Source organism: Dermacentor andersoni, chromosome 8, assembly GCF_023375885.2.
Source record: "Dermacentor andersoni chromosome 8, qqDerAnde1_hic_scaffold, whole genome shotgun sequence".
Taxonomy (NCBI): Eukaryota; Metazoa; Arthropoda; class Arachnida; order Ixodida; family Ixodidae; genus Dermacentor; species Dermacentor andersoni.
Window position 1 is genome coordinate 35,685,811 of NC_092821.1, and position 23,799 is coordinate 35,709,609.

The following is a 23,799-nucleotide window of genomic DNA, read 5'->3' on the forward strand; positions in this document are numbered from 1 at the left end:
ATGAATGTCTTTGACGCCAACTTGGGTAGCTAGGTATATGCCGCCGTTACTCTACATTGATGAAAAATGTCCCTTAAATTTCTCCAATGCTGAGCGGAATCGAACCCACGTCACAAGGGTTCCTCAAGGACGGCAATGCGATGTATTAGGAGGCAACACTACAGATGCACAGGGTATGTGCCTCTTTTGAATTAACACCTTTCGCGCCCAGTGCTTTAGCGAGCTGAGCCATAAATGCACTCAGGTATGTACCACTCTTCAATGAACCTCACACCAAATTGGGTAACTGAGTGTGTGCACTTAGTGGGTGGCAAGTGAGGGAACAATTCAGAGTTCACAGGCACGGGCACGCCACGCTTGTTGTCTTGGACGCCACACGTGGACTTCTCGGCAGTGCCACTAGATGGTGCAGTGTGTCCAAAAAAAGAAGTGCAAGAGAGAAGCACGGTTGCCACAAGACAAGTTTCTCAGTGTTCGCATGCATTGGCACACCATGCCTTTCGAAAGCCATGCGCAGGCCTAATGGCGGTGGCACGAGATGGCGCCGAGCGTGCTTAGGGAAGCACGAAAGAGAGAGAGTCCCATTGCTGTACACACTTCGAACATACCTCGTTATGATGGTGGCAATACATTGTGTCGCTGCATCGAATCAACGCTAATGCGTTGCCGTCGACAGTCATCGTGAGATGGGCTCTGCCGGAATTCTTTTTTATTTTCTGCCTCACTCGCTCTTCCTTTGCCACCACCGTCAAAGAAAAGTCGACGTGCCTGCAGTGGCACAAAGTTGCTCATGCCCACGTGGTAGGCACCATGCTTCCAAGTACCCAGTGATCTGTGTGCATCCTCTGATGTTTAGAAGCATGCGGAAATGTTTAATAGTGCAAGTAGCATTCTTGGCATTGTCAGACCATTTTTCCTTCTGGCTACCTAACCTAACCAAAAATATGGGTTGATCCCGAAGATAGCACTGTCTAAGAGTATGTGCCGTTCCCAAAGGCAGCGCAGTCTAACACGTGGGTCATTCTCGTGGGTATATGCCACTGGGTATGCGCAGACTCATAGTTGCGCTGTTAGAGTGTACAGCATGTCCAGAGGCAAGCATGAGAGAGGCAACCAGCTGCGACATGCCCGTGCCTCATACGTGACACGCTTCGGATATTCACATACTTGATTAGTCATTGCAGATGAGTTCTGCCAAAATTCTTTGTATTTGTCCTAATACAACCAGTGTTGAGCACTCTTCCCAGCTTGGTTGTGCATAACCTCTTGTCTAATCTGCAATGGGACCCAACAGGGAGAACCACAAATAAGCTTACTGTATACCACCAGTAAACACAGTTGTGTCATGAAAACCATTACCCAAGCATCTGTGCATCACATTGATGTCCATGTCTGAGATGAGGGCGCTAAGTCTGAATATCAAAGACATTTCTTAATATTTGTTCTTGCATCTGCCTGAAGTAGTAAGCCTTGTGAATTCAGCGGACAGTGAAGCCCAAGGAAAATAACCGGAGAAAATGAGCTGAGGTATAGTTTTCTATAATTTCTGCGGGGTACTCCTGCCCATGCAGGCTCATCAGAGAGGATGCCTTGACGAAAAACTACAGCGTGTTTATTCTATCATCTCCTCCTGCAAAGTTACTGAGCAGTCAACAACTACACTGTGCACAAATGAAAGCATTTATGTCCTGTTTATATAAATGTGGCAAAACCCTGCACTTGAATCTTATTTGTTGGTGCTGTTGCTGTTTGTGACACCCCTGTCCCATTTTTCGTGGCGGTATTGCCAGCAGCTTTGTCTGAGTGATGGCCGCTTGCAAACAACAGTCTGACATATGGCACCAGAAATAGCGCTCGGCCGTTGACTTTATGGGCTCACTGTGACCTCGGCACAGTAGCACGAAAAGTCTCGTCTTCCTATGAACCAGATGCACAGTACACGTTAAAGTGAGTTGACTGAACCGAAGAACTGAGCCAGATTGGCAGTGCATTTGGGGTTCCGTAGTCGGTAAAATTTGGTGCCTCCATTTAGTTCACGTTCCCAAAAGAAAAATAGAGAATCAGCTTGCCTTTGCAGAAGGGTTGAAATCCGGGCCAGTTGGTACATAGTTGAAGGAAAAAGACCAGTCTTTTGTCTTTTGTGACTGGTTTTTTTTCCTTCAGCTTGCCTTTATTGGTCACGGGAACTTTATTGGATTGGAACTGGATCTTCACGGGTTGTATTGTCCTTTGAAGCACTAACCAGTCTGGTCTCAAGAGCATTTTTTACTGAATTGTGTCATTGTGTGGTCACCTCCTGGAAGTGTCACCGTAATATTGCGCACCACCACGCAGTGCCATTGTTGGCGGTACAAGCATCTCGGAGAACTATGCGTTCGCGGGCGTCCACCACATCTTTGACCAGCACCGCGATGCCGGTGAGTACAAGAGGAATCCCAGGTTGGTGCTATTGCGTTTGAAAAGAGAACCCGTTCTTTTACTTGTCCTTTCTTGGAATTTTAATTTATTGTTCCCAGAAATGTTCTGAATATAGATACTTATTTGTCTTTTCGGACTCAACAAAATCGTGTAAGAGATTTCTTTTATTGCCCATTGAATGCATCAAACAAGCTGTAACATACCAGCGAACGATGCCGAAAATACACCCCAGTGAATTACAGTATAAAGGTAACATGCAAACAAATTTTGTATTCTCAGCAATGACAGGTCTTATTGTTAAAGTTGTTAAAGTGCTTGTGCTGAGCCAAGGACGCCAATAAACAGGAGCAGTGACTTGCCTATCTTGCAATGCATCTGGCAAAGCCAATCCAATACGCCCAGCTGGCTGCAGTTCTCTCTTCTAACACTCAGCCGCTCTGTTGTTTGTGCTTTCAAAACGTGTTCTCTCTCTCCTTTATTTCTCTGCTAGCTGTTGGTGCTAAGTGTGGTCTAAGTGTGTGCTAAGTTGGTGCTAAATGGGCAATCGAGGAAACGTGTCTCATCAAAGTGCGTCAGCTCGCTATCCGCTGCTGGAAAAAGATGCGATAGACCCATTGCTGCACCAGGAGCTTGCAGTGTTGTCGGCATTGCAATGCAAAAGGGCATAGGTGACACCCAGCACAGCTGTTGCTAGGGTTAGTATAAGTTTGAACACCACCTACGTGTTGCTCCACAAATCCTGAATAGCTGGGGCATGAATTGGACCACCTTATCAGGTGAGTCAGCACTCCTGTACTTTGTGTACCGGGCAAGCTTGTTCTTTAGTCTTTACAAGCCTTCGTATCACAGTTTTCGATACTTTAGAACAGTACAGTAACTTGCGAGGCTTTATGATAAGGTGGCCCTACTTTTAGAATGGCATTACTCCACTTTTGTTCCCAGAGGTACACTGCAAGGTTATTCATCAAATTTGAGAGAACACTTTGAGTCTTCTTTCTGTGCAACAGTTGCTGATAATTCAAGTGCTTGTTTCAGGGATTTTTGAGTGAAAGACTTCATTTAGGCCACGTTGTTGAGGGCCGACCATTCACAACATTAACCCACGAGGTGAGAACGTGATTGAGGAATGTTTGGCAGCAGGCTAGTTAGGTCAATATAACTCAACATTGTGCTCTAAAGTTATGAAAAGCTTAGACTGACGAGAAAGAGCGTGGATACATGACACAGACTGTGACATCATAAATCTAAGGTAGGTAGCACTCAGGTAAAAATCAATAAATCGACCCGCCGTGTTGGTGTAGTGGCTACTGCGTGCTGTGAAGCCCAAGGGCACAGGATCAAATCCCCGCTGCCGCCGCGGCATATCAATGGGGCAAAATGCCAAAACAGCCATGTAGCGTGCATTGGGTGCACGTTAAAGAACTCCAGGTAATGACAATTAATCCAGAGTTCCCCAGTACAGCATGCCTCATAATCAAATTGTTGTTTTGGCATATAAAGCCCCAGAATTTTTTTTTCTTTACTTTTCCTTTCTTTTCTTTTTTTTGAAAATCGGTAGTCAAAAGAGCAATATCTCAGGCTGGGGCCAACGTTTCGAAAAGGAAACGTGTCTCCATCAGGGCCCCAACAAAGAAAAGACATCGCAGTTTTATTGCAATAGCAATTGTACGGACTCTTGAGGTGTGTTGGCGCTGCCGTCGTGCTGTCATGGTATCTACGCACAGTGCACTTGGCTGCAAAAGTGATTAAGCCAAGTAAATACGCTGTCCCGCTGTGCTGAATTAGCTCTGCCAGAACCAGGGCAGCATTACCACTGCTGGCGTGAGCGCTATGCTAACACACACATTAGCATCTATGCTGGCCATCTGTGGGCAAACTACTAGTATCAGTGGAATGGACGGTAAACAGTCAAGGTAAATCTAGTACCTAGTTCTTTCTTTAGGGGCTGACGAATGTTAAAAGTTATGCTTCGGCCTCATCTTGTGCACCACCGACATGCATTGCCTCCAAAGCTGTTGGTGGCGCTCGTCATAGCGCCAGCTTTCCTAGACACCTTGAGTGAAATGCTAAACGTTGCTATCGCTTTCAATGCTTTACCTTCGGGTGAAGCTGTTGATCTGTTGTGATACTTATCATGTTAAGCTGAGGTGAAGGTGGTCAAAGGGTGCCAAGAGAGACGACGCTGGAAAAAAGGCTGTTTGCGACAAGCTCCTCTGTTCACGGGGTGCCACACCACTTAGGAAAAAAAGAAAGCTGGCCGCCCGACACAATGTAGATGTGGTTTTTTTAAGCCAAGGATAAGCTTAGTGCAATCTGTCCAGCCTTGTGAAAATGCCTAAGCAGTAAGCAGCAGCCCAGGCACAATTAGTGTATCACTAAATATGGAATGCAATTTGTTGTCTGCAGATGTCAAGTGGCCTATGACATTCCTTTTGCCTGTGGAAGGCAGGCAAATGGGCTGGTGCATTAAGATTTGGTTTGGCTAGGAGAGCACCACTGCTCGCTCCACCACTGCTCCCACCTTGCATTGCACTGGCGTGAATGCGAGTGTGAAGCAACTTTATCAGACGCCTTGGTCGTTTTTAATCACAATGATCAATTAACGTGAGAGATAGTGGAAGCTCTCCTAGTCCAGAGAGAATGGCGACACATGCGTTAGCCAACCATTGCTGACTCTCTTCAAGAGTTAGTTGAATGCACTTAAAAAATCTGGTGTGTTGACCCCCTGAACCCTTTGCCCATGCATATGTTTTGTTGCTCTTGTTTTTAATTGTCCACTCTTGTGTGCTGTGAATTTCAGTTTGATGTCAGCATGCATCTTGCCCTTTTTTCACCTTGTGTCCTCATCTTCTTGCTCTATATGGCTATAACATGAAGTCATACAATCTCACCCAAGATTTCACTCTTCTAAGTTAAATTCTATGTTGTCTTTTGTGAAATCAGTAAAGATATAAATTAATTGAGCGTCCTTGTCATAGCATTGGCTCCAGCAACACCCCTTGTTTGACCACTGTTGGTCATTTTCGAATCTTCCTATAAACCTCATATCTTTGTTTGCGTAAATGAGTTGTAAATGAATTACATGATTGCAATGTCATACAGCCTCAAAGCAGTATGCAGGGAAAAAAAAAAAAAGATGTGTTTACAACGTATCCAACAAATCACACGTGGCTAACCTGCCACTTTTGCAATCGGGACAAGCAGCTTACATAGTATTTGTGCACGTGTTGGGCTGCTCCATGCCGAGTAAACACAGTTTGCATACCTCGTCTTCCCAGTGACCTCCGTGCGGTTTGCAAACAACGAGAAGTACTTGCTGGGCTGCTCGTCTGCGGATGGGAACCTGTCCATTTGCCGGTTGGACCCACCCTGCGTGCTTTACATGCTCGAGGGGCACCATGGCAAAGTCACTGGTGAGCCTGCCACTGTGGCCCTGGGATATACTGTGATACCTTAAAACTTTGCAGCTCTTTTGTTTGTGAATCGGTGACTTTTGCCGTATGTGCGGCTACTAAAGCTTCACGATTTCAGTCTTGTGCCATACGGTTTACTTGGGCCTCCAAAGGTCTTTTGCATTTTTTAGTGCCGTTCTTAGGGTACTTCTACTTCACGCACTTTCCGGGGCTATGTGTGTGTGTGTGTGTGTGTGTGTGTATGTATGTATGTACGAATGTGCATATGTACGTACGTATGTTTCTTTGTAACCATTCTCCCGCCTACCACTGTCCCTGGGTAGTCCAGGGTCAAATGGGTAGAGCATCGGGCTGCTGTGCTGAGGGAACAGGGTTTGAAACCACCAGTCGGACCAACTTGGAGCACTGAGTATGTGGCAGTGTGTAAACCGTAAAGACTCGTGTAAAGGCCGCACCCACAACTTAGCAGCCCAAAATTTAAAAAAAAGAAATTCTAATGGAGAAGAAGCAATTGCGTTCTCTGCCCTGATGCTGCGCATGCACGTTGGTGAATTTTCACGCACTGCATACTTCCGTGTGCCACTACTAGATGGCGAGAGCCGGGGAGGTGCACAAGCCACTGGCTGCGCCGGCACATTTTTGACCAAGAGGTTCGGTCCCATGTAAGGGCCACACCTAGCCAAACTGTGGGAAAACAAAATGCGGCCCCTACGCGAGTCTATATGGAATATATGCCACTCTTCAACGAACCTCTTTAATGCCGACATGGGCCACTGTAGATGCAGCTGAAGCAATGCATACCTATGATTATTTTTGCTCTGACAGTAGCATATGTAACATATAGCAGCGCACAGCACTGAACATGTGTCTGACTCCTGGCCTGGCAGCTGTCTCTCCTTTTCTCTCTCTCTCTCTCTTCTGTCGAGCCCTTTCCCTCTATATCATTGCTCTCTCAGTTAGAAGCCCACTCTTGTCGCTCTGGGGCTATGGTGTTTTGGTACTGGAGGTAATGTTCTTGGGTCGCATCCCTGCCACAGCGGCTGCATTTTGACAGGGGTGTAATGCAGAAACACTCACGGTGCGAAGCTTCGGGCGCACATTTAAGATCTGCAGGTGGTCAGAATTAATCCAGAGCCCTCCGCCACACTGTCCTTCATGGCCCTTGTGTTGCTCTGGGATGTCAAACACAATCAGTCAATGAGTCAAACAATCGATCAATCGAACAGAATAGAGGAGCAACCTTTTTAGTGTCCCGAATATCTCCCGGAAGTGCTGCAGGTTGTCGTGGAACGTGCTATGTATTTGCTACCTTATTTCTCATCTGCATGTCTTAGTATTGGTTAGAAGGGGCACAGGCTTAATGCATATATATATATATATATATATATATATATATATATATATATATATATATATATATATATATATATATATATATACTACACAGACACACACATACACACATTACTTAATGGCTTAATGTGTGAGTGCACATAGATGACATAGTAGGTATGTAGCTTTATGCACACGCACACACTTATGTGCCTGGAATTGGAAAGAAATTGGCAGGGCTCTACCACCTGCGATGACACTATTAGTGGATTTGTGACGTGTTTGCGAATGCAGTGCCTGTTGACATTCTCTTCTTTTCTGTTCTTTCTTTATACTTGCCCGAGTACTGTATTTGGGATACCTGGCTTTAAATGGGCTTACAGTTTTTCTACATTTAGAACTCTGAAAATATAGCAGCATGGTTGTATTGACAGAATGGCCAACCCATACACTACTGTCACGGCCAATGTGTTGTGTATGTATGCATAAAACTGTGCTTTCTTTTTATGTGTACCTTCACGAAAGTGCCTCTTTCCTTGTGAAATGAGCAAATACAACTACAGTCTGCTCCTTGGGGTGTGCCGTCGCGCAGGCTTCGAGTGGTCTCTCTCCAACGACCTCTTGGTGTCTGGGTCCCTGGACAGCACAGTGCGGCTCTGGGACGCTAAGAAGGGAAGCTGCGTGCGCACGGTGCCCGATCCAGCCGGGGCAGCCATCCTGTCGTGCGTGTTCCAGCCAGCTAACAACAACATGGTGGTTGTATCCTTGGACGAGCCAGAGGCAGCTTGTGCCTACGGCTGAACTGCATGCAATTGAACTGTGCCTCAAGACAAAGCTACTGGCGTGTTAAATGCCTTGCCACCCTGCAAGATACACAGCATTTGAATCCACTGGAAATCGCTTTCGTATAGCAGTGCAGCAAAGTCGCGAGGGAGCACATTCTTTGTTGGGTGAACTTGTGCCAGCTAGAGGAAACCGAGCAACTCGGCAGCACTGAATGTGGTCAGCGAAGTCGGCGGTCGTTGAATAGAAAGGTGCAGCTCACAGCCAGCCCCTACTCAGAGCTTGCAGTCAACCATTTTGAATCAACCTGGGGCCACTACCATATTTCTGGAACTCGCTACAGTCAAACCGACTTATAACAATACCGGTTTTAACATTACAGTTAAACTGCTATATAACGAATTTCAATATAACAAAATTCTCGATATAACGAAGAATTTAACATCTTATGACCTCTTGTCCACAGAACACCATGTATTTAGACCCTCAATATAACGAAGTGTGTTTGTATACGATTTCAATATAACAAAATTTCACTTCCGCTGCAAAGGAATGCCCAAACAATAAATGGAAACTTCCGGAGATGCAGATAGTCAAATGATTGAATTACAAGTGGCTGCTTGCAAACGCACCTTTCAAATCGTGCGCAGCGCGACAAGAGCGACCGCCAAAGTGGAGCCGCATCATGTTCCGTATAAAGCCCAAGTGCAATAAGATCCTATCGCGCCCCGCGCACTTTGTGCTTTAGGTGCAAATGAAAGTGTGCGATGGTGAGACAAAAAAGGTGGTGGCTTCACGAGTGCCGCCTTCCCACGCATGCAAAGGGAATGAGGGGGAGGGGAGCGAGCTCGTGGTAATGCGATCAAGCGCGCATGAGCGGCGGGGAGTTGCCGTGCATCTCAGCCATGGTTGTGCATGGCTGTAAGCGCGGCTCAGCGCATACGCAGTCGCGCACCCTGCTTTAGAAGTAATCTGCCGCGTGACCCATTGGAGCGAGAGGCAGACTAAGCATTCACTCCCCACTGCCGGCGCTTTTAATGATAGCGTTGTCCCAGTGCGGGCGGCGCTATCAGCCGCAGGGGTAAAGTGCACGCAAAAGTATGGCTGACTTCGCCTAATTTGTACTGCAGATGTGAAGATATCGTCGACGTGGCGTGAAACCGTATCATTCATCGCCGACTCCCAAGTTCATCAAAATGAATTGTTTTCTTATTCAATTTTGCTTTCTTCAGTTGCGCAACAACTCGGAAAATTCTACGGTCCCTTTCCTTGTAAGAAAAGACGATCAGAGGCTGTATTTATTTGCATAAAAGGTCAAATTTCAATACAACAATATTGTATTGCCCAATATTGCCCAATATTTCAATATAATGAAGCAAATTGCCTATTTTACCTCAAGGTTTAACTGTATATCAGTTATAACAATGAGAAAGCTGCTGCTCTGTCAACGTTTGTATGATTTCTGTGGTGAAATAACACACTTACTACAATGCCCCCATGCCACTTTATCGGTTATAATGATGAAGTCTGGCTTCTGGGTGTCCATGCTGAAAGGTAATGGAATGTGAAATCCTTGAAAAGAAAAAAGAAAAAGATAAATTTGAGCTGCTGCACCCTCCCGGAGCCCCAATGGCCGCTGCACGCTCATACGATAGAACCTGTTTTCTAGCCTTCTATGCTCGCCAGCCTCGCGCACCTCTCTCCCGTCGCCCTCCCACCCCTCCGAACACGAATGGGCTGTGCCCGTAGCTCTATGCCAAACACGAATGGACTGCACAAACTGCGCTGACAGCACGGCTGCCAGAATATTTTCTCGCTTGCTAGCCCCTCATTCTGTGTAGTTCTGCCAGTGGAGTAAGTCACTCGTGCTCATCATTGTTGGTTGCGTCGAGGTCATTCCTGGCCACATGGTTGCTCCGCTTCATTTGACTTGTCATCGAAATGGAAAATGGCTGATCTGTCCGCTGATCATCGACAATGCACAACGTTGCTGGTGAAAAGAGAGCACACTGCTATATATTTAGAAATGAAGTGCAGTATCAGGAAGAACTACACAGACAGTAAAAGAGTGTGCGGCTTGGGGAAGTATGGGCTATCGCAACTGACAGTGTCGACAATAATCTGCGGGGTAGACAAGTTCGACAAAGAAAGTTGCTTTGTAGACGAGTGCAAACACCTGTTGTCTACGCTTGACAACGCTCGACAAGGTGCTTATAAGGAGGTGGAAGAAGCTCTCTACGAGTGGTTTCTCAGTTCCCGTGCCGTGAACTTGACCATCAGCAGCCCAATTCTGGCCACAAAGGCGAAGCAGTTTGCGCTGCTCATCAACATCATCAATAATGTGTACTTGTACCCAGGTGGCGGCTGGGTGCAGCGCTTCAAAGAGAGGCACGGCATTGTTTACGAAGCCGTCAACGGTGAGGGAGCTTTGCTTGACGTGGAGGCGAAGCAGAAATGAGTGGAGGGAAACGCTGCCCCACATCCTCGACAAGTACGTTGGCACCAACATTTATAATGGCAATGAAACAGCACTGTTCTTTCAGATGCTTCCATCCAAGACGCATGCACTCAAAGAAGACACATGTAGGGGGTGGTAAAAACAGCAAGCTGCGCTTCACTGTGTTCTTTTGCGCCAACATGGATGAGAGAGACAGTGCGCTGCATTTGTCATTGGGGAATAAAAAAATCCCTGCTGCTTCCGCAGTGCTGCCAGGATGCCGGTATGCTACCGTCACAACCACAAGACATGGATAATGCGAGAACTTTTTCGTGAGTGGCTCTTGATTCATTGATCAACATAATGAGCAATCCAAAAGGAAAATGGCGCTCAACCTAGATAATTGCAGTGCCCACCGCTTCATGCCTGAGCTCTCAAGCGTGGAAGCTTTTTCCTGCCACCAAATATGACGGCAGGCTTGCAGCCCATGGACACCGCTGTCCTTGCCAATTTTGAAGTCATGTATTGTTGCCGCATCCTGAACAAGTTAGTCTTGTAGGCAGACATGGCCATGCGGACATGCAGGGAGCAACCAGACTTGAAGATCAGTCTATTGATGGCCGTGCAGTTTATCTTTGGTGCCCGGTTTGAAGTAAGTGCTTCTAAGGTGTGGAACTGCTTTAGGAAACTGTGCTTTGTCCAAGTTAGCAGTGACTTGTACAAAGCCTTGGAAGCTCCCACTGACAAATTGATGCCTGAACTTTGGTCCACTGTGGCCAAGGATGCTTCAGGACTTGGAAGAGCTTCTACATGCGCACGACACATTAGCAACATCAGAACTTCTAACCGATGAGGCAGTCGTCACGAACGTGCTTGCATTGGATAGCGATGATGGCATTGACGGCTACAATGGCAGCGATGACGCGGTAGGGCAGGCTGCCTCAATGTTGTCCTCGCAGGAGGCCCTGCAGATGATATTCGGTCCCTTTAAGGCTTCGTTTTCGCGAGGAGACTTTCGCTTCACTACGTGGAGCGCCTGAATGCCTTGGAGAAGGTTGTCGGCAAGCTTCGCATAAAGCAAGTAATACCAGCAGACATGGGATTTTCTTGTGCAAGCCGGTGAGAAGTACATGGCAAGATGCTTGTGGCGATCTCACCCCAGCATTTCTTCTGGATTTCTCCAGACGAGAGGCTGCCGCTGCAACCTTCTATCTTTTTTTAAAAGGCCCCTATTGGGGCTGCCGAAGCAATGCCTCGGCGGAGCTCGCAGGTCACTTGACATCCGTGACCCCTCTTTGTTATAGCAGTGCCATTCTTAAATGCCAACATTTGTGGCTTGTTACACACGATAATAGCATGCAGGAAGCAGAGTTGTAGTGTTAAACGAGTGAACACAATCAGCAGCCGGATGGAGGAAGGTGGTGGGGAGAGGCACTGGCCTCCCTGCCATTATAGTTTTCTGACAATAGTTCTGCCATCCCCCTACTTTTTTTTTTCGTGCAACTTGGTTATAGAAATTATCGGTTATAACAATGGAATTTTCGTGGCACTTAAAGATTGTTATAAGTGGTTTCGACTGTATATTTACATTGAGTACCCCTTTCTTTGTGGCGGTGGCTCCAACAACCGTGGCATTAGAATGATCTCACACCATGAGGAAGCAAAAATAGAAAGATGCTAATGGTAATAACACTGCATGAAACGAGAATGCAAGGAAGAGAAAAACACATGTGACAATATCACAAGAGTCATAAAATGGTGTACATGACATAAAAGACCACAGAGTAAGAAGCAAAACCTCTTGTCATGTCTCATGCCCAGCAGGTAGCATTTTTGTACAGGCTTGCGGACTGCTGACAGTCGGTCGGTGATTGTGTGGTAGTTACTAATAAACATTCTTACTGCTTGGAAGGCCAGGCTTATGGCGAACACTTGTGTTAACTAGAAAATGGATTAGCGAAGCAAGCCATTGAACATTATACATTCTTGTTGAAAGACGCATGGCCTAGTGCTCTGTCTCTGTCTGACTATCTTTTCTTTCACACAATCCTCAACCACGAGTAACTAGTACCTCATAGTAACTGTACCTGTCACAAACCTTCTTAATGGCATTATATTTTTCTGCGGGCTTGCGCCAACATAAAACACTGCACTGTCACGCTTGTGACGAACAGGCTTTTGCTATCCTTGACTTTCTGTGGCATCGCAGACAGGAAATGACAAGGGTCTTGTCCAGGTGCTCAACATTTCCACGGGCATCTACCTCAAGGTCAGTCTCTTGTAACTTAGGTATTTAGCATTTTACAACAGCTGTAACAGTTTATGTAACTCCACTGCTGATTGGAACACTGGACAGTCTACTTTCACCTGTTCAAAGTTGGAAGAAACTTATTGCTGTCCGCGTTGCAGCTTTAGTAATTTGCCGTGCTTCTGAGACCAGAAGCTGTTTTTCTTTATTTTGGCTGTGAGAAGGAAAGTGGGTACTGAATTCAATTTCTTAATCAAGCTGGTATGCGCAGCATCACTTTTGCCCAAAAGAATGGTTCTGTAAGTGAGAAGAAGACATAAATTTAGCACAGGGTTGGAACTGCTGCTATGAATATGGTGCCAGCACCTACGCTGTAGCACGTCTTGTGTACAATGAGCAAATTGTGGTCAACTGCTAAAGAAACAAACACATGTTGCATTTCAATGTGGAACAAAATACAGCCTGGTTTGTTGTATTAAGTGGTATTCAAAACACAGTGGTTTTGACACTCTTCCAGCGCTTGAAGTAGACCAAATGTGGGGGCCTTCCAGATCAGTTTCTGTTACTCTGAGAAAACCGCCACTGGGGCAGTAATGTTAAACAGCTAATTTCTTATTTTAGTGAGCATTTCAGTTGAGTGAATAAAGTATTATGTCATACTACACAAAAAGTTTCAAACTCATTTCACTAACTCAGTTCTGCCAACTTCTTTACGACACAGTAGTGCCTGTGCATGCTCACCTTACACAATTTACGATAATACACCTGATAAAATGGCAGATAATATGGCTTAGTGATGCTGCAAAGCCTTGAAATATGTATTCATTTGATTCATAAATTATGTATACTTGAAGCACAGTGAAGAAGTCCCTGAAATTGTTACAAAGTGATCATTAATGAATGCTTGAGGTTTTGTTTGAATGGCTCTGTGCCGAGTGTTGCCAAAATAGGAGGGCCAGGTTTATGCTATACTTTTCCAGCTAAAATTTCAAACTGTTTGCATTTCAATTTGACAGAAAGTTATGATTTTACGTTATCATGTTTGCATTCAATACTTTTGAGTGTCACCCACAACAAATCAGAAATACGCATGTCCTCTGCATTATTGCCACTCAAAAAATGTAAATAAATTTCACTGCAATGGAACAGTGGCATCATGTGTCACCGCTGTGTCAAAACTCTGCGTTCACCATATCCATGACAGCTTAGAAGGGTATGGGTGCGAGCTAGTTGGTACGAATCATTCATTTTAAACAGTGCCCCCCGCAAAAAAATACACATGGACAAGGAAGAGCACAGGGCCAGAACTGACTACCAGCAACATCTTTATTGAAGCCCGCACAAATATATACTATTCACAACAGGCTGAAAGGGGGAAAGGAAGAAATAGAAGGGGAGTCATCGTCTGTCAACTCCTGCTGTGCATGCATCATAAACGTAAAACTATACAAATTTAAAATACACAACAGGGACACAATCAAAACTGATTAACTTGTAAGGAATTTAAGTTCCTTATCGAAATATTCTTTATGGTATATTATTATCCTTTATTATTCCTTATCGTATATTATTGTATATTCCTTATTGTATATTCCTTATACATAGGGCAAACGGGACACTGCCTTAATGAGCGTTTACATGAGCATGGGCACAGTGTCAAGATTAAGACTGGTAGTAATCTAGCTGTTCATTGTGCACAGTGTGGCTGCTCACTCTCCTTAAAAGACACACGCTGAGAAGATACAGTGATCAGATGGCCATGAAAGTTTTTGAGGCCTTTTCAGTTTGTGAGTCAGGATCCACTTGCATAACTGCCCCTTCTATAGCTCTTTGCGATAAGGAACTTGAGTTTCTTAGAAGTTAATCAGTTTTGATCGTGTCCCTATTGTGTATTTTATGTTTGTATAGTTTTATGCTAGTGAGACATGCGCAGCAGGAGTTGACTGACGATTACTCCCCTTCCCTTTCTTCCTTTCCCTCTTTCAGCCCGTTGTGAATAGTGCGGGCTTCAATAAAGATGTTGTTGGCAGTCAGCGCTGGTCCTGTGCTCTTCCTTGTCCATGTGCTTTTTGGCGCTGTTTAAAATGAATGATCCGTGACAGGTGGCACCACTGTTTCGTGGGATAACAAACTGAGTCCGGCACAGAATGCTACTTCTGTGCGAAATTTCAGTGGGCAAAGGAATCGGTGGCTTAGCTTAGAGTCATGTGTACCTGGCACTACTCTTTATGCAACACTCAATGCACGCCTTGTTTTTTGATAAACCGCTATTGGTGCACACAACTGAAATCAGTGAAGCTTCAGTTAAGCTAGCCCTTTCTTTTTTCTGTTACTGTGGGGTTTCTTAAAGCATAGTTTTGCTTGCCTTTCTTGCATGCACACATTGCGCAGGGCGGCAGTAGCCAGACCACTGGCTGCGTCCTCTGCCTAACCTTTGAGCCGACGGGCAAGATGCTGTGGGCCGGCGACGACCGGGTGAGGTCAACAAAATGTAGTGGTGCAGTGCCTTATGTGTCCCATTAGCCATTTGTGTAGCCAGTCTTATCAGCTGCAATCAACTTAAATTGGTTTTCTGCTGCTGAGTATCATGCACATACAAATACATAACTGTATTTGTCTTATCAGGAGGTTAAAGGCATGGCCAAAAAAAGCTCGGGGCATGTAAAAGGCCTTGTTTCAGGTAGCTGTATAGTATAAAGACCAGCCTCCATGCAAAATTTTAGATTTGAAATTTGAGTTGATGCGTCGCTGAAAGCTGGCAAAAATAGATGTTTTTGATAGCAAGACTCAAGAACGAGCTGCTGTCACTACTGCTAGCTGGAGATTACTCAGAACCTGGAATGATGAGACCCAGCAAAGCACATGAACATGACCTGCGAGATCAAGCCTCCATGGTATTTTAAAGATCTCTGAGGCCATGTTCGGGGACTTCTATCATACGCGCTGATTGTGCACCAGGCACGTGCATTGTCAGCGTAGGTGCTACTTAAGGGCTGGAATAAAAAATTTTGATCACTACAGCTTTACAGGTTTACAGCTCTTAAGTAGCACCTGTAATTAAGTAGCACCTGAACATGAACACATAAACATGTGTTCATGTTCAAATTCTATGAAAGATTGCTTTCATAGTATGTACAATTTATTTGTAGCAAATGTAGCCAAACTAAGATGTCGTTGCAGTTAGCCTCTTAAGTTATGTGAAAAGTGTCAAATGTTGATCTGAGACAAAAGTTTAGTTTAATATATAAAAAGTGTGCATTGAGCAAACCCCAAATAATGAATTCATAAAGCTTTATTACCAGAGAGAACTGGCCTGTGGGCTAAGTGGCGCTATTTGTGAGGACAGGTAGAGGGATTATTGAGGCATCTTTTATACAACATTCGCTTGGCCATTCACTGGCAAACTCCCACAGGGAGTACACAAACCTAACTAAAATAGGGTGTTGACTTAAATGCCCACAAGGCCAGTGAAAACATTATCAAGCAAGCTTGTTGTTCGGCAATTGTCTTGTTTCTAAGACATCTTGTGGTTGACTCCTTTGTCAACAAGTGAAATTTGATAATGTAGCCAATTTTAGCTACACCACTAGTCATTCAATGCTGCATGGACATGTGCAGCATGTTAATGAAATTTCTGACTTGTACGAGTGCATACATTTTATTGTTAGTAAAATGGTTATTAACCAACTATTGCGTGGTCTAGATTTACATGTTTACAGAAGCAGGGCCTTTGCATGGAGTTTGTGTAAGATTTCTTTGGGCTGATAGAATCAAGCCATGATATGCAGAACAGCAAATTGTCAGATAAAACAATGTAAATCTAAAACTTTTCTTACTTGCACCAGCATGTAATGAATATACAGTTGAACCTCGTAGTAACGAAATCAGTGGGGAATGCAAAAAAATTCGCTTTCGCAAGAATTTTGTTGTTATGAAATGAGACAGTGCAGATATGTAACGCATCGCAGGATGAAACATTACTGTCAAAATTTCGTTAGCCTACATTGGCAAGCTTTGCTCGAGGATATAGAACCGTATACTGTTGACAGTAGAATGTGCACCGCATGCATCGATCAGCAGTGGTCGTGGAGCAGTATTCGGAGATACGATCACTTTTGGGAGATTTCGCATAACTCAGCACTGGACGCAGAGCAACAGCGCTCCACGCACTCCCGGACAGCACTCCCAGACAATCGCTCAATCATGGCCTGATGCGTGGCACTCCATATATATTACGACCGCCATCTCAAGCACCATAAACAATTCCACGTTCGTGGGACGTGGATTTCCTTGTCTTTGCTGCATTTTTCTCACCGGGGCACACATTACACACTGCGCTAAGTGTGCAAAAACCATTGTCACATGTCAATCGCGACATGCATATGTGCTGCTTCAAACGGGCCATCAACAAACAATATGGCAACCATGATGTATTTCCAACACACGCAATTGCTTCCGCCGCTTGGTTGTTTTATTGCGATAGCAGTTATGTGGGCCCTCCAGGCGCATTTCTGCCATTGGCGTCGCCATCACCGTCGGTGTTTTCATGAGATTCCGTATGAGTGAAAGCGTGTGAAGGTGAGCTGGGAAACACGGTTCAATCTCGTGTGCGCGAACAAGGAACGCGGCCTCGATGCATGCCCTCTCCTGCCGTGTGCAAGGCAGGGAGGTGAGGCAAGGGAGGAGGGCTGTACTTATGCAGCGGCTGCTACGGTGCCTCGATGTCCTCCTCACCCGCCGCTCCGTACAGAGTGGAGACAACCACACCATCTACTATGGCGTTGGTCACGCAAATCGCAGACGCCATAGTAGACGCCTTTGGCGGACGCCGTAGACGCGTTGCCAGCACTTGTGTGTCTTGAAAGTGATCTGCCACGAGGCCAAAGTGCATGCCTGGGCAGGCCTCATCTTCAAAGCGATCTGAGATGGTCGCAGAGTACACGTAGTGCCAGTAGCTTCGTATGCACTGTGCTTTCGATGTTTTGCTCGTGTTGAAGCGAGAGATGCATGAAGGTCAATTCGTTTAGTGCCGTAGCGATTCCTCACTCCAGAATTGTGACAGCGAGTTTCCGCGCTCATCGAGCAAGATGTGTTCATGTTTACCTAAGCATGCATGATACCGTGCTGGTTTTTTTAGTTAAAACACGTAGCAGCTAGTTGGTTTGAATCCATGATAGAGTATGTAAGTGCAACTGAACAAGGACATAGAAAGAAGCAGACACACAAAGACAACGCTGTCTCTGTGTGTCTGTTTCTTTCTACATCCTCCTTGAGTCATGCTTACACATTCTATCATTGTTAATTTAGTTAGTAAGCGAATGTTTACAAGCTTATAAAGCCGATAAAACTACTATCCTAACTTTGTACAACTATCTACTAATTTGCTATCGCAATTGGTGGTTCGCCTTTCGGGCGGAACTGCGAATTTTTGTTGTGAACAAATATGGCGGTGCCTACGCAAGTGTAATGTGCTGGTATTCGATGCAATTTTAGAGCAATGCGATCACATTTGAGCACATTTTGGGGCCTGCTAGCCTTGCGGGAGTAGTTAGTATGCGGGGTTGATTTCTGGCAAATTTCGTTGATGCAGGATTGTAGTACAGCGACATTTCGTTGTCGAGAGGTGCGAAATGCATTGAATCCTACGGGCATTTGATGGGATACAAAAATATTTCGTTGTAGCAAGAATTTCGTTGTTGCAGGATTTTGTTATTGCATGTTTTGACTGTATGCCTATGACAATTATTGGATGTAACAGAACTATTTTCTTGTCTGATGGAATTTAGTTTTTCGAGGTTTCACTGTACTCTGTTGTGCAAGAACAAACAAAAATGAAAACTTGCCTGCTGTGCATTTTCTGCGTGGTGCAGGGCTACATTGTGTCCTACCTGTTCGACCTTCCCACCGGAAAGCTGACCAAGGGAAAGCGGTGAGTTGCGTGCCTACTGTTGCATCCTGCAAGCAATGCTTGAAGTAGATTTAAAAAATATATTCATTTGTGATCGGAATTGAGGATTTTTTTTTTGTAGAAACACTGCATGTCAAACAGCATAGAATCCTGTGCTAAGGCAGTAAACTTTTAGTACTTTCTCTTGTGCGGAGACTGTAACCAAGACGACATTGCATGTTTTGCCTATTGTGGTCCTTTCGCAAATTGAGGCGTCTTCTTTTCTCTTCTTTTTTTTTTTTCACATCATCCTTGGTTCTTACACGTACTGCCGGGAAGTGTTGTTTGCTGCTACCACAGTAGCTGGAAGTGCGCTCAGTATCTGCAGGGTCACACTGTGTCTCTTAGGGTACAGATGTGACAAGCTAGCCTTGTCAACTTGCTCCCTAGTGCAGATATTATTCAAATATATGCACAAGCTCTCACTAGTATTGCTTTCTTTCTTTCTTTTATTCCTTTCTCCCATGTGGGGTTGCCAACCGAACAACGATCTGGTTAACTTTCCCGCCCTTCCGTGTTCTCTCTCTCTCTGCATAAAATGGCAGAGTTTAGCATTTGTTGAATTTCAGTGAGGGCACCAACATGCCATTGCACTTTGCTGGCTCTACAGCAGTTGAACCACTCAAGTTGCAGAGCACTTTTAACATCATTGTTACCGTTGTAACGCACGCAGGATGGTGGTGGCCGAAAACTGCCCAATCACGTGCCTCTCGGCTCGCCAGTGGGCAAGCCGCGAAGCAAGGGACCCGTCGGTGCTGGCCAACTGTGGCCTCATCAATGCCCTCCTCCTCTACAGGTAGGCATGGCAGCAGCCTTGTGGAGCTATTGTGGTTATCTAGTGCCCCTGCTGTTCACTGTAGCTGACCGTAGACTTCTATGGTTGACTGTGGGCACCTGCAGTACCCCTGTAGAGGGCAGTGAGAAAATAACTTCTCAGGTCGACAGAATTATCATTCATCACCGCCTGTTTATGTCCACTGGAGGATGGAGGCCTCTCCCAGTGATCTTCTTTTATACATGCCCATCTTATGCTTGCTAATTTCCTAGTTTCATCACAACACCTAATTCCCTGCCTTCTCAGATAGCACTTCTCTTCTCTTGACATCCATTCTGTAACTCTAATAGGCCACCGGTTATCTACCCAGCACATTACATGGCCTTACGTGGCCTGCCCAGCTTCATTTCTTCCAATTTGTGTCGTCTAGGATATCAGCTACCCAGCCCCGTTTGCTCCCTGATTCACGCCGCCTATCATTTTTTCTTTCGTCGATGATTGGGCAGTCTCTAACTTATTCTCGAGATTCATTGTTAACCTCAGCTGGACAGTGTGAAGCCACACACCCTATCCCCCATTGGCACAACTAAACTCGAAGCACACTCTATGATCCACAGAGTCACTCTTGACTGGAGGAGGCACTGTGATTTAGCAATGCTCCTCAGTGGCTCCTGAAGTGAGAACTTCCTTGCGAAATGCACCCCTGCTTCAGAAAATGCTGAAAGCAACTGTTTATCAAATTTTAGCTTGAGAAGCATTCCTTTCAGTGTACTGACCACAGCAATTGAGAGATATGGCACTACTCTATTCAAAAGTTCAAGTGCAACCGGGAATGTAAAGAGTATGACGGGGCGATGCAGGGAAGGCTGAGACTGAAATGATCGAGAAATGTCTTTTTCCTTTCACTGTTGTTCTCCATCGACGATATTCATCACGAAGTCAGAAACATTAATTTGGGTGTCAAAAGTAAACAGGCCGCTGTGCGCCTTCATCTCATGTTTTTCAGCTGTGTGCTACATAGGGTTCCCCTGACACTCTTTACACTCCAGAGCTCTTGTGTGGAGAGTGTAGGAGTTATTTTCATCCTCCAAGGCAGTGAAAGTCTTGGCACACCACAGGAACTCCTTTAAACAGTCGCTAGTCAGCACAGCAGTTGCAGGCAATGCAGCTCACATGCTTTTTGGCAAAAAGTTTGCATTAGGGCATATTAATCTGCCTACACTTTCTCTGTGTCCAGTGAATGTCGGCTAATTGTGCAGTAAACGCATCATTTGCATTGCTAGCCAGGGCAAGAATGATGTAAAACTATTCTACTCTGGTTTTATTCCAAATCCGTCATTATTCCTCCATGGTAGGTCAGAGTGGCTCTGGCCATGCCCATACGGGCATGTGCGTGGCCCGAGCCATTTTGACCTACCACAGAGGGCTGCTGGTGGATTTAGAATAAGAACAGATGGAAATAGTTTTACGTTACCCTGGACCAAACAACATGACAGTGGTGTGTGGCAGACGTGCTTTTAGTATGCGCCGCAGAGGAACCTGTACTACTTTGGGCCAGTGCAACCTGTACAATCTGATAATGGTGGGCCCAGCTCGCTGTCCAAATGATGACAACATTCGTAAAGTTTCCGATGGAGCAGGTGCATTTTGCTTGAGAGCAATATTGTGATAGCTGGGATGATTTGCTGAAGGTGGTCTCCGGCAAACAAGCAGCCTTATAACTGTGAGACACAGACTTGGTGCTCCTGAGTCAATCACTGCGCTAAGCAGCTCCACTGCAGTATACCCTTCATGTGACCTGGCAGTAATATACTACTTCACGTGTACAAATGCAGTGCCGAAGATTAGTGTTCAAGTAATGCAACTAAATCATTGCTACGAATACTTGCGAGAGTTCCTGATGTGTGACTGACACTCGTTTTCATTTGTTGGACATGTCATAACTACAGGTGGGGGTGCTGGTTTGTCAACCCTTTAAGTAGAATAATTATTTTTAAACTACGAAAGGCGTTTTCTCCCCAAGGAGCTCATTGTATGTTTTAAGATTAAAATTAAATTGTGAAGTTTTACGTACCAGAACCACAATAGGATTATGAAGTACACCGTACTGGGGGGCTCCAGATTAATGTTGATCACCGGGGATTCTTTTAACTTGCACCTAATGCAGGGTACACAGGCACCTTTGCATTTCGCCCTCATCGAAATGCGGCCGCCATGGTCGGAATTCGATCCTGCGCCTTCGGGCTTAGCAGCACGACGCCAAAGCCGCTACGCCACCGCAGTGGGTCGTATGTTTTCTTTGGCACGTTTGTGTGGACAAAAGCATTCTAATGTATAGATCTACTGCAGATTGCTCTGGCACTTGTTTAATTAGCGAAAAGACTCGAATGCTTGGCTGGAGAACAGAAACTCGGGTTTTGATGTTTTGCAAACTCGCCCGCAGTGTGCAGGGCTCGGATGGCAGCCTGGCACTCAAGCGCAAGTTCCACGTCAAGCATCGGTGCCGTACCCCAGTGCGAAGTTCCTTCTGTCCCATCATGTCATTCCGGCAGGGTGCTTGCATCGGTGAGTTTGCACATTGTCCCCTCAACTGCTGCCGTCATAATGCATCGTATGTTAATTTACGTGCACCTCATAAAGTTCCAACACACAGTGAAAGCCTTCGAGATTTTAATTATGCTATTCAGCTGCCATTACAGTCCTCCATGTCTTCTTTCTCCTGTTCTTCACCCTATTAGTCATGTTAGTTATTTGTTCACCCAGGATCACTTTATGTGTCTAATGCCATAAATCAACACTGGCTGTGAGAGATTCTATAGTAGGGAAGACGCTCCATATATCTTCAACCATATGGGTATCTTTAACCTTTTCAGTGGAGGGTCTTTTTGGAGGTGGCGCAGTGTAGGGTTTTCTTTCTCTGGAATTCTAAGATGAACACAATGGCTTATTTTTGGAAACAGTGACTTGGATGATGGCAAGTGCACTCTTGGTATGGTCTTCACACTCCTGTTTGACAAAAGCAACAACATGTGCACTAGACGCAAAAGCACCATTGATGTGTATGCTTCCGTGATGGCACCGCTATGTCAAAATCAGACACCGTTGTGGTCAAAGTTGCCTCTTCCTCAACGACAAGCCATCATCTTCCAAGTCCAAACTTCGTACGTATTCGAAGACGGAAGAACTGCTGCTTCAGTCAGCAGTTGAAGGTGCTGCGCAGGCAGCCATCTCGAAGGGATCACAGAACCACGCGCAAGGAAGTGCTTTCGTTTATTCAAACTTGACCAGACAAAGCAGTGAGATCAACGGATGAAATAGAGAGAAACAGATAAGATTATGACAGAGGGCAGAGCCATCCTGGAGAAAGCACACTGACGAAAGCAGCACTTTTGTCACTGGAAATGAGGCATGCTGTAGCGCCAACTGTGGGAGACAAAAAGAAAACTTGCAGTTTCACCTGAAAGGCAAAGCATTGATTGCGATAGCAAATGAGTAGACACCTATTCGAAGTAAGGATAGTATAGTTTCATTGGCTGTATAAACTTGGAAACATTCACTTACTAACTGAATTAACAAGCATGGTGTCAGTGCGCACAGGCAAACGTGAACACATCACACTCGATGACCACGGACACTTGCTGTCAAAACGCTTACATGAGCAAGCGCAGCAGCAGCAGCAAGCGAAGTGACCTTCGTGCTGTCTGTCGCTTCAACGCAAGCTGAGTGGTGAGAACACAGCATGCACAGAGGTATGAGCCATATGCAGATTGCTTTCAAGATACAGCGCGCATGGCCGCGCAAAGTATGCAGTTGCTGACGGAGTAGAAGCCCCCCTCCCACGCTGCCTCCCCACTTTCCTCCCTTTCGCTCATGAGATGGAGCCACGATTGTCAATTCCCCTTGTGCCTAGCCACAAAATACGCAGTTGCGGCCAGAGCGCAATGCTGCCCCTCCGAGGGGGAGTGGCCTTGCGCTACAGCACAAATATTTGGACAGAGAATCACCGCCGCAGTGGTGTGCAAAGTCCGGGAGCCCCACTCCCCCCACCTGCGAAGGTGCGTGCTTCGCATGGTGCAATTATGCCCACGAAGGGGTGTATTTCATAGCTGCTATCAAAAACCGATACTGAGCAAACCCAAAGAGAGGAGAAAATATGCTCTTTTATATATAAAACAGATGGCAGAACCACCTTGGAGCTCGCTAACTCCGTGTTACTGCGCATATCCGAGTGGAGAACGTACGGGTAAGTCAGTGGTGTGGCTGAACAGAAGCACGGAAATGTACCAGTATGTCAGTCACACTGAAAGGGTTAATGTTCATCAAAATCTAATTACACAAGCATTTTGGCATTCTGCCCCCATCGATATGCTGCCAACGCAGCCGGTAATCCAACCGGTAGTTCAATGATAGTTCAATCTTGCACGCACAAGGATGGAAAACAGGGAG

The 23,799-nt window shown here is 45.6% G+C and overlaps 1 protein-coding gene across 2 annotated transcripts in view; it reads left to right on the plus strand.

The window, feature by feature from the left end:
* Positions 1-23,799, plus strand: part of LOC126526416 (WD repeat-containing protein 13-like) — a 46,276-nt gene that overhangs the window by 12,040 nt on the left and 10,437 nt on the right. For both annotated transcript variants that reach the window (XM_050174328.3, XM_050174327.3), the window contains 8 exons: positions 2,335-2,417; positions 5,697-5,831; positions 7,756-7,922; positions 12,593-12,652; positions 15,023-15,106; positions 18,502-18,560; positions 19,252-19,374; positions 21,797-21,918. In XM_050174328.3, coding sequence (XP_050030285.1) covers positions 2,335-2,417; positions 5,697-5,831; positions 7,756-7,922; positions 12,593-12,652; positions 15,023-15,106; positions 18,502-18,560; positions 19,252-19,374; positions 21,797-21,918 — 833 coding nt within the window. The remainder of the gene's footprint in view (positions 1-2,334; positions 2,418-5,696; positions 5,832-7,755; positions 7,923-12,592; positions 12,653-15,022; positions 15,107-18,501; positions 18,561-19,251; positions 19,375-21,796; positions 21,919-23,799) is intronic.